Source organism: Quercus suber, unplaced genomic scaffold (assembly GCF_002906115.3).
Source record: "Quercus suber isolate HL8 unplaced genomic scaffold, Cork oak 2.0 scaffold_68, whole genome shotgun sequence".
NCBI lineage: Eukaryota > Viridiplantae > Streptophyta > Magnoliopsida > Fagales > Fagaceae > Quercus > Quercus suber.
Genome location: NW_027069533.1, coordinates 123754 through 135172, shown reverse-complemented (window position 1 = coordinate 135172; position 11419 = coordinate 123754). Strand labels below are relative to the sequence as shown.

The following is an 11419-nucleotide window of genomic DNA, read 5'->3' as shown; positions in this document are numbered from 1 at the left end:
ACCTATTATTTTATATATATATATATATAGATAAATATGTAATTGTGGGGGGGAAAAACCCAGAGCTACTTAATGGGCCCGGGACACCCTGTTAAGGACTATTATATTTCCAATGACCAATAGGTGGTTGGGGCGGCCCATCTGAAGTAGGAAGCCCAGAAGTAAAGGGGGAGTACCGTCCGAAGAGGTCATCACTGGTCCGAAGACGTCTTACTCCTCGGCCACAAATAGCCTTGATCAAACAAACGTGTGGAAGGTCCGAATAATCTTCCTAATAATCCCAATGATAATGATAAGTTCTGGGTGGATCCGGAGATGATCAGAACTAAAAAATATCTGAAGGAAAAGCTGTTACCACCGTATTTAATGCACTGCAACAGCTTTTCTGGCCGCACTTATGTGGAGAAGACCCCTGAACAGTGTAACCTCGGCTACCGCCACTCACAAAGAACTAAAGTAGACACATGACGAGACATGCACTTGAGTAGATACGCAGATGAAGAATAGGTGAACGATGGAGATGATAGGAGAGGATGCTATATAGAGAAGAAGGGTTCCTGGTAATAGGGGACGGAGGAGAGAGAGAAAAATGAAGAAAAAAGCTTTACTGTAGTTCTGAATGCTGTAATCACTGTTCACTTAATAAAACATCTCTTCGGACATTCATTCATGGAGTTGTTCAAGTATTAGTTCATGTTATCATCACTGCTAGTAACCTAGCCAACCATTATTTACTTCATAACCAACCTAGCTTTTTCGCCCACTCTCTACAAATTTATTGTCTTGGGTTCGCTGGGCCTTCAACCCATATTTTTTGGGCTTGGGCTACAAAAACAGACCCTATAGTAATCTTTCTTTCCTTTTATATCTCTCTCTGCCCAAAAAAAAAAGAAAAAGAAAAAAAATAAGATCTAAAAGTTAGGGTTTTGTAAAAAAGAACAAACATAATCTATATCCGATTTCCATCTCCTCCCAGCAAAACCCATTTAAGTTTTTATATCCAAACCTTTCAATCAACTTTGTTAATTTCATTTTCTTCTCATCATTAGCACGTTAAAAATTTGTCTTCCATGACCAAACCTACCATTCAAGTTATTACAACTTCCTTCTCAAACAAACAAAAAAAAGGTTATTACAACTTTTAAAACGAAGGACCAACCTTCAATTTTAGAGGCAAGTTCCTCACAATTCCCACCAAAATAAAATAAAATAAAATAAAAAATAAAAAATAAAAACCCATAAATCAAATTAACAAGTCAATTCAAAATCACAATCCACAAAGGCAATTGTAAAGGTTGCATGCAATGCACACAAACACAACAACTCTGATACACACAAAAAACTCATTTTACAGTTTCAAAGAGCCACCATGTGACCCATGGCTACAAACACAAAACCCAAAAAGCAAAAATTGAAATCCAGATTAAGGAGTGAGAATTCTCCATTATAACCACACAAAAAAAAAAAAAAAAAAAATAGAGCTTTGCTTGATCGAACCCTAACTTTTGGTTGAACTGCAAGATGGTAGTGACAACGAACGGCAAATGAGCTAGGATTCATGGTGGATCAACGGAGATCGGAGATTGGCAGCAGATCTCTCTCTCTCTCTCTCTCTCTCTCTCTCTCTCTCTAAGGGGTGGGGTTTAGGGAAAAACACCAAAACCCAAAAAGCAAAAACTGAAATCCAAATTAAGGAGTGAGAATTCTCCATTATAACCAAAAAAAAAATAGAGCTTTGCTTGATCGAACCCTAACTTTTGGTTGAACTGCAAGATGGTAGTGACAGCGAACGGCAAATGAGCTAGGATTCATGGTGGATTCTCTCTCTCTCTCTCTCTCTCTCTCTCTCTCTCTCTCTCTCTCTCTCTCTCTCTCTCTCTCTCTCTCTCTCTCTCTCTCTCTCTCTCTCTCTCTCTCTCTCTCTCTCTCTCTCTCTCTCTCTCTGAGGGGTAAGGTTTAGGGAAAATCTCATCTCTCCCTCTCTCAGCTATGTGATACCTTATGGGTTTGGAAATGAAATTGATTAGTTACTTGGTAGTTTTTAAAACCAAGGTTGGGTTTTTGCATAAACTTTTTTTATAACAATAGCATTTTTTATCTTTATTTCTCTTGTTTTTGTATGTTTCTTTTTATTTTGGGAGGAGAGAGACATAAAAGAAGAGAAAAAATCACATATTTACCCATATTTTTAACAAATATGAGTTATGAACCTAACGACAGGTGGGATTGCTTCAATTTGCCCCTTTTTTTCTACTTTGGTTTGTAAGCATGTAGCCATGTTAGAGTGATGATTATTTAAATTATCCGGAATTAATTAACTTTTTATATATTTGAAGATTCCTAAAACGATTACTAAAACTATACAATCTCTAAATTATTTACTAAAAAAAGCCTTGAAGATACTTGAATTAGTATCAACTATGATCAAAATATAATTTATATTATTTTCCATATCTCGACATAAATAATTTAGTTAGCTTTTAACTTTCAGGTTTCTGAGTACCAAGTAAATTATGGCAGGTTTATAAGATTAACGTACATGTTTCAAAGTATTCAAAGTTCAACTTTGCTCAAGGATGAAATAATACCTCAGTAATAATGTCATCTTTTGTGATTCAAACCCACCTCTCCCTCCCTCACTGAAGAAAAATAAAGAAATAAATAAATAATCAGCCTTGCACTACCGAAAGCATTTTTGAGGTAATAATAAGTTTTAAATCCTCTTTTTTTTTTCCTACAGCTCTAACATTGCGGAGTTCAAAGAAACTATACAAATGTAAAGACCAATCCAGATTTTCCATGTTCACTTCAGAAGTTCACCAATTCACTGAACAAGTCAGATAGAGAATGAAAGGAAAATGAGTATGGTGGATATCTTTCACATTATTTAGTAGAAACAATTTGACAATGTTAACTGGATCAAGGATTATTGATCCAACATTGCACTTGCTGTATCTAACTGTATCGAAAAACTTCAATTCATACAGATCAAAATCAAATTATTCTGCACACTCTCTATACATTAAGGTTGAACTCAGTTTTGGTTGATCCAGATTTGATCTTCCGTTTTTGACAGCTGACAATATGTCCCAAACACCAACATACTCATTCATTGTTTTGTAGCCACCATTTTTTTCAACACAGCAGGAAGAATTAATTACCAAAACAATCCTCTCTTTATCAGGGCAAAATCCTTGTGTACCTTAGGTAGTAAAAGGTTGGCGACTGCATCAACCATAGCCAAAATAATAGCAGAGACGCCAACCAAGAACACAAGGACAAACAGAGGACATAGATTTCGAAGGTTGCATGAGCAGCAGAGGTCTGTCAGGTATAAGAGAAGGATGACGGTAATCCTTCCAGTTACCTTTCAAATGTCAGATGGTAACCAGCAACCCTTTATATGCAGCAACTCTTGAACCCATTCAAACGTCAAATCCTGGCATTGCAAACTGCGTTGCAAAACTTTCAACTCGGGTCCGTAGGTCAACAATGTCCTTGTTACCTTGGAAAACCTTCAAAAAACCCTTCTTCCCGTGCTCTCTCTGCACTGTACTAGCAATCTGTGCAGCTCTGAGGAGGAATTCAGCCATTGTCTCAAAATCAGACTCTAGACATCCTCTAGATGTCATAGCAGGGGTACCTGGCAGTATTGAGCATCAGTTATTATAACAGCACACTGTCCCTTGAAGTAGACATGTCAAGCTTAGAAAACTTGCAAATTGAAATGTAATGAAATTTTCACATACCAATTCTTACTCCTCCAGGAGTGATGGCTCCATTGTCACCAAAAATAGTAATTTTATTGAGAGTTATGTGACACATCTCACATACTTTCTCATAATTCTTACCTGTAAAACACAAATAGAATAGGATTATAGAAGCTCAAACATAGAGAAATTTGGAAAAAATAGTCTGAACTGGGATCAAAATATAATTTGCAAGTCCCGGGAAGGGAACAGCAACAGCCAGAAAAGAAGAGAATATGCTCCAAATTTAATTGGTCAATTATTTGATCCCTGATGAAAAACATAATTTGTATAATACTATAATGGCAAGCAAAAATCACCTGTAAATGTATCCATTAAGGAAAGAGGATGAGAAAGCGTTTTGCTTCAAAATTCAAATGGTTATGAGTAATTACAAAAAGTGTCAATGATGTCATTTTCTCAAATCCTTAAACGATCTTAATTAAACAACAAAGACCAGTTTCAGACTTCAAAGCAATACCTACTCATTGATGAGCTTATCTACCCTTCACTGAGATATTATTGTTCATGTATGCTTTGAGATTTGAAAGTTCTCTCAGATTTTAGCGTTTTCTCAGCATGCAATGACATAACAATTAATTTCCATAGACACCCATTGGTCAATTTATTTTTCAGTTTCAGATTGGATTATTGGGCAGATTGGATTATTGGGCTGCTTTGAGCACTTGTTGAATTGTATTCGGTAGAAGTTCTTAATGAAAATAAGCTCACTAGAACATTCACCAACAAAGATTGGAAGAAAAAATTTATGGCATAAATGAAGCATATGCCCTGTAGGTATAAATATTAAGAATGCCTGAAATTGTTATCAAATTTGTAAAAGGATTTGTTATTATGATCTTCACAGATGATGCCACATGAAATGCCTTTAGGGAGAAGGGGGGGGAGGGAAGAATGAGTAGGCCCTTTTTTTTTAACTTTGATATTAATTCTTGACAATTGCCACAAATGTTTTAAGACATTTTGTCTAAACTATGTATAGGATCCAAGAGTAATGTTATTTGGACAGTATTTGCACCCTTTTGATGTCACATTACGAGTAATGTTATTTTTCAAATACGTAAAAATAATGGCTTGTTACTTCTTTTTATCCCTGAATGATGAGGTTATTAATGTGGTGTTATAACCAAACACAACTTCAATTAGGGAACAACTTTGCAACTTTATGGTTTACTTTTTTCAGCATTATACAAACATCACTTCTCAGCAATAACACCTTCTCCAAAAAAAAAAATGCAATTCAGAGAGAGAGGTGGGGGGGCTCTAAGACACCATCTCTATTCTTTTTCCTCACGACACTATCAAGCCACATCATTCCAATTCAAGTGAATTTAGTTCATAATATATGGCCTCTACCACCTCAACCTATCATCAATCATTCAAGCCTCTAAAAAAAGAAAACTCCAATGCATACCCACCCCAACAACAATCCAGTCAAGTTTTCTATTGAAGCATCCTTTGAAGGCTAGCTAGAATGCACCCTAGAAAATGAAGCTTCAAGAGAGAACCTCCAATTAAAAAATTCCTATCAAAACAGGCCATGACCCCAATTTAACATTGTCAAATACAAGTATACAACCAAAAACCCTAGTAGCCCAGTATCTCCAACAAAAAAAAATTTCCTCCAAAGGCTGTCTTTCATGGCCAAACCTCCACAAGCACTTTCAAACGTTTGTTTTGAAAAAATAGTGCAGTTAACCCACCCATACCTTTGGTAAGCAAACCAACTTTCAAATTTATATTTCACTCTCAAAACACCCCAAACAAAGTCCTTCCAATCATTTGAAGGCTTTGGGCAGACATTAAACTAGGTGAAACAAAATTTTTGCCAGCATTTTTGGTAGAAAATTTATATGCAGAAACGAAATGAACCAGTTTGCATTATAATGCATAGTAACAATATACCTGTTAATCCAAGAGGCCTCAGATCCCACAGTATCAAATGGTTGTCTGTGCCGCCAGTAACCAACCTGCATTTTCTTCTCAATAAAGCAGACGCTAGAGCCTGAGTATTTTTCTTCACCTGCTGCATGTATGCCTTGTACTCAGGTGTAGCCACCTGTTTTAATGCTATGGCAAGAGCGGCAATGTGGTTATTGTGTGGTCCACCTTGCAATGATGGAAACACTGCAAAGTTTATCTTTTCCTCAAAGTCATATTGGTCACTTTCATCTCCTTGACTTAAAAGCATTCCTCTCTTCCTTGGCTTCAAACCCTTCCTATAAAAAATTATACCTCCCCTAGGACCTCGAAGACTTTTATGAGTTGTTGAGGTGACAATGTCACAGTAGTCAAAAGGGTTAACACACTCCTGTAAAAAAGTCCAGACACATTAAACAGGAGGATTTTTTGGTCAGATCAAACTTGTGTGTGTGTGTGTGTGTGTGTGTTTCCATACACAAACAAGGTAAATCCCAAAGTTTGCAAAGTAGTAGAGCCTTCAAACAAAATAATATAGAGAGATAAAATTTAATGGCATGACAAAATTTAATTTATTCAAGAATAACAAGTGCTATCAGACTATTAAGAATGTCCTCCACTCCCGTACCAAGTTAAAAAAGTATCATCCCCAAAAAAAACCCCAAATATAACATTCCTTTTTGGGCACTTGAGATACAAGATTTCTCCCATGTGCCACTCCACCCATTCAAACCCTAACTATCCACTATAGGCGCCAAGAAGATGTTTTAACAAAAAACAAGATTTCAAATCCTTTACAAAGGACAACACATAAAACTATCAGCATGTAGCCCATTCGTAATGAAACACAAAACTTGTAGATCTTAAATACATGGTCTGGTATCACTATTTTACTACACTACTCTCTTTAACTACATATTTTGCTGGAGAAAGAGAAAGAGCAAACTAGTTGTTAACCTCGTCCAATCTACAACATTGCAGAAGGTATTTCAAATTCTAGATTTTGAACCTAGTCAAAACAAATGTATTAAGAAGAAATAACATTGGAAGGGTGAATCATTTTACATGACAAAATAACCTGCCTTTTATCTAGGTTAGGATTACCTTCCTCCATCAAGAATTGTGGACTTCCTAGTGATGCAGCAAGAGGGCAGGTACTCAGCTTCTACAAACACTTTGTCCTTTTTTCTTTCCTCTTTTTATGGTCAATTTGTGAAGTGCTGCCTAAAAACTAGAATTGTCTACCTCATAAAATATTTCTAGACGATTGCATTTTAAATAGTTATCACATGGAAATATATGTAACCACTGTATGAATTACGCACCATTATAAAACCAACACCAACTTAAAACAACCACATTATTACACCTTTCAAACTCTGTTGAACTAATAACCAAACAAAACATTCTTCCTTGGTTCCCTCACATACAGGATTACTTCTTGCCCACCCTACCCGGTCATGCCCAGAGAATCACAAATGACTCATCAAAATAAAACTTTTTCAAGTCCAATGAAAGTACACATTTAAAAAAATGGTCCAGCCAACCGAACTAAAAGAGTGCTTTACAATTTTCAACTTCTGGCTTCATAAAAAAAAGCCCAAAAGACAAAATTCGTCTCCAAACATTAGCTCATGAGCAATTTTAGTCCCTGAAGTTCAAAGTAATCGCTTATGATTCCTAACAAAATTAATGTATCGCTTTAACCCCTAACAGACATAAAGTGATATCTTTTAGTCCCTAATGTGTCTAATGGAGTGCTGATATGTCAATTTTTAGTCATATCATCTATAGGACTAAAGGTGACAACTTTAAACTTCAGGGACTAAGTACCTGTTTGGGTACAGCTGATAATTATCAGCGTTTCAGCGTTTCCCTTTTTTTTTTTTCTTAAGCGTGTTTCTGTCATTCTGTGGCTGTAGTGGTTTTCCAATGGGTCCTGTGCACTGTTTACAGAACCCACAAACCTTTTTTTTAATTTCATTAAAAATGAGTGCTACAGTACTATTCATAAGTTTAAAAATTATGTTTTCAGTTTTCAATAAAATAAACGATATCAATGTAAGCGGCATCAGTAAAACAGCTTTAGGGACCAACATTGTATTTTAGCCATAAAACCAATTAGAAACAAGCAGATAATACCACTACATAGGAAATGAAGCATTAATCTACAATTCATATACGCACAAAAGAAAACAAACAAACAAACAAACTTCAATACCATAACACACAATCCTGAATCTTAAACAAACAAACAAGTACTGCAAGATCAAATTCACACCTTAGCCGCAACGAGCCCGCTAATTTGCGCCATATCACACATCAAAACAGCACCACACCTATCCGCAACCTGCCTAAACCTTGCATAATCCCACTCCCTCGGGTACGAACTCCCTCCACAAATCAATATCTTAGGCCTAAAATCCAATGCCCTCTCCTCCAACTTATCGAAATCAATATACCCAGTTTGCGGATTCACCTTATACGGCAAACTCTCGAAGAAAATCGACGCCCCCGAAACCTTCCTCCCGTTCGGGGTATAGTACCCGTGACTCGTGTTCCCACCTGACGGCGTATCCAACCCCATAATCCGATCGCCGGGCAGCAAAAGCCCCGTGTAAACCGCGAAATTCGCCGAGGTACACGAGTACGGCTGCACGTTGACTCCCCAATTCTCCGGTTCGAGGCCGAACGCCGCCAATGCGCGGTCGCAGCACAGATTCTCGATGTCATCGATGTACTGATTTCCGCCGTAGTATCGCGCTCCGGGCATTCCCTCGGAGTATTTGTTCGTCAAGTGGCTTCCGAGAGCTTCCATCACAGCGCGGCACACGAAATTCTCGGAGGCGATCAACTCGATCCCTTTGAATTGCCGCTGCTTCTCCTTCTCCATAATCTCGAATATCTCCGGGTCCGCCGCGTGGAGAGGCGCGTCTCCCCACGAGCGCACGGAGTTCCTTCGCGACTCGATCGACGAGGGAGACGGAGACGAGGAGGAGGAGGTGGTGGTGGTGGTAGTCGTTTCGGGGTCGGGACGGCGGCGTTTGACGCAGTGGCCGAGGAGGCGGATTTCGTCGTTTAGGTGGTGGTGGTGCGGGGGCGAAACGGCGCCGTTGGATTCGAGGAGCTGGAGAGGGATGGTGGGAGGAGCGAGAGGTGTGGGTTCGCGGAGAGAGGAGTCGAGTTGGAGAGAGATGGAGTCGTCGGCGATTTGGGTACGGTGGTTGTGGTTGTTGTTGTGGCGGGGCGAGGGTTGTGGTGATGGTGAGAACCCTAGAGAGAGAGTGGATTGCGGGTGGGTCAAGTCCATTTTGAGAAAAAATACCCGAATAGTATGTGAGAGGGTTTTTCAGAGAGAGAGAGTACGGGAAGTAACGAATGAATGGAATAGAAAGCGTGAGAGGTTGATGACGGCGACGGGTAGAGATTTTTCTAATCCAGAGGGAATGTACCTGGACGCTGTTGTTGATGATGAGCTGGGTCGCTGCTTTCTTTATTTGTTTGACTTGGAGTTGGGTTTTTTTTTTTTTTTTTTAGTGGGAGAGGGAGTGTGTGGGTTTTCAGTTTTGGGCTTCCTTGTTGGGCCCGTGCAGCACCATATCTTGTATCCAAAAATATTTCTTCTTTTTTTTTCTTTTTTCTTTTTTTCTTTTTTGTCTCCTGCTAACTCTTTTAGGGTTTGTTTGAAAATAACTTATTTAGTTAAAATTGTAGGAAGAAAAAAGAGGTTAAAAGTTAACTGAATAGTACAATAGAATTCATGAAAAATATAAAAAAGTGCAATAGGATTTATGAATAGAACCCAAAAAAAAAACTAAAAACTAAATAAACTGAAGGAAACAAGCTCATCTCAAACTTATCCTTAGTCTTCCTTAACTTACCAGTAAATAACTAAAAACTTGAAGGGAAATGCTAACGGATTGCCTTAGGGCATTAATTAATAATTTATTTAAAAAAAGTTTTTATGAGAAAAAAAATAATATTTTGACAATTTTTTTCATTTTCCATAAAAATAATGTCAAAACTTTCCTAAAATAGATCGTTAAGTAGTACCCTAAGAGCAGCCGTTAACATGACCCATATTTAAATTCCAAAATATTACTCATTAATGTCGGAGAGAATCAAGGACATGACAGAGCATTTAATAAACTACGTTGAGACTCTTTTTTTTGGTTTTTGGGAGTGCATGTCCCGGTGGAGTTAATGGAGGATATGTGTGTATTTGTGGTTTAATTGTTGGATAGTTGACCGCCCGTTACAATTACACGTTACCTCTTTTCTTTTCTTTTTGAATTTGGTACATTCATCTTTATTAAAGGAAAAGCTATAAAACCTATTAATTTTTTAGAAAGATTTATTAAATCCATTTATTCACTCTTAATTCTTATGATATTACCTAATGAACATTAAACTTTCTTTATTTAAAACATTTAATTTTGGATATAATGAAATTATGAACCTATTTTCGGTTTTATTGGAGGATTATTATATATTATTATATCAATGGTTTAAGAATAATTACTTCATAATGTTAATATTTAGTTACAATTTTTTTTTTAATATTCTTAATAATATGTGAAAAATTACATAAAATTATTTATATATTTTTTAATTAAACATAATTAGTTTTAAACTTATTATGTATTTATTTTAATAATTTAAAATTTATCAATTAAATATTAATGACATCACTGGTTCAATCATCAATTTGACCACCATCAGACCATAAAACCAAGAACCACTCTTTTTTGGTTCTTTGATCGGTCCGGTTTTTAAAACCATGCTACTAAGTCCTATAACATGTGTGCTCTAGAGTCTAGGACTGTCTAAACACCCATCCAAACTGATTCACCCGCTCAACTTGAACCTACTCATTGGGATTCAATTGGTTTTTGATGACGACTGGCATTTGGCTATCATTGGTCGGTCCAATGTTTCAAAACCTGCCTTTTACACCTCATGTTTTGGTTTCCCTACTTTGGAAATCCGACTCAACTCAACCTATTCTAACCAACCAACCCTTACTTTCATTTATGGCAATATCTCCACCCGAAGATGACGAAGATCTTCAGATCTTTGTCTAAATATGGCAAAGATCTCAAGATCTTTGTCTCCTATTGCTACCACTACCAAATTGTGTCATTGTTGTTGAATTTGCAACTATTGTCGTCTTCAGCCTATTTTGACATAATTTGTCTGCTACTGGTGGACACTTGAACTATCAAACCTGTTGTTTGTGTTCAGTTGATGACGAGTTCTACCGTCTTTCTTTCCTACTCAATGTGGTCTAATTGAGTATTGCATTTAGGGATGGCAATTTTGCCCTACCCCGCTTAACCCGCCTCTCCCCGCTTTACCCCACGTGAGTTTTCCTCACCTCGTTAAAGTTGTGGGGGCAGGGATGGGTTTAGACTTTTTAGACCCGCGCCCGCCCCTTCCTGCATTGATAAGGGTTAAATTGTAAATTTTTCATACCCTAAAACCCTACTATTTAAACAAACATGTCATCAACTTATTTTATTCTATCCAATAAGGATTTCTACTTCTCTTTTTTTCTCTAGCAAGGTTAGAAATAAGGTACTAATTTTAACATTTTATTTTATCTTTATTATAAACAAAATTATATACTATTGAATCATTGATTTTGTATTATAAGATTTTTGTTTTTGTTGTGATATTGTCTTGTTAAACACTTTTGTGCGCACCAAAAATGAGATTAACGGGCTGAC

The 11419-nt window shown here is 37.0% G+C and overlaps 1 protein-coding gene across 1 annotated transcript; it reads right to left on the bottom strand.

Annotated features, from left to right (window-relative positions):
* Window positions 1-2848: 2848 nt before the first annotated feature.
* On the bottom strand, window positions 2849-9178 carry LOC112009067 (serine hydroxymethyltransferase 7). The gene is made up of 4 exons (XM_024041416.2): window positions 7972-9178; window positions 5676-6081; window positions 3750-3851; window positions 2849-3643 (listed from the first exon to the last, which is right to left on the bottom strand). The coding sequence occupies exons 1-4, from the start codon at window positions 8998-9000 to the stop codon at window positions 3426-3428; spliced, it is 1755 nt and encodes a 584-aa protein (XP_023897184.1). The 5' UTR covers window positions 9001-9178; the 3' UTR covers window positions 2849-3425.
* Window positions 9179-11419: the final 2241 nt, after the last annotated feature.

Coding starts and splice junctions, on each gene's coding strand:
- LOC112009067 (XM_024041416.2), bottom strand. CDS start 9,000: ATGGACTTGACCCACCCGCAATCCACTCTCTCTCTAGGGTTCTCACCA. Junction 6,082..7,971: donor GCGGGCTCGTTGCGGCTAAG/GTGTGAATTTGA, acceptor ACTTTTTTACAG/GAGTGTGTTAACCCTTTTGA. Junction 3,852..5,675: donor GAGGCCTCTTGGATTAACAG/GTATATTGTTAC, acceptor TGTGTTTTACAG/GTAAGAATTATGAGAAAGTA.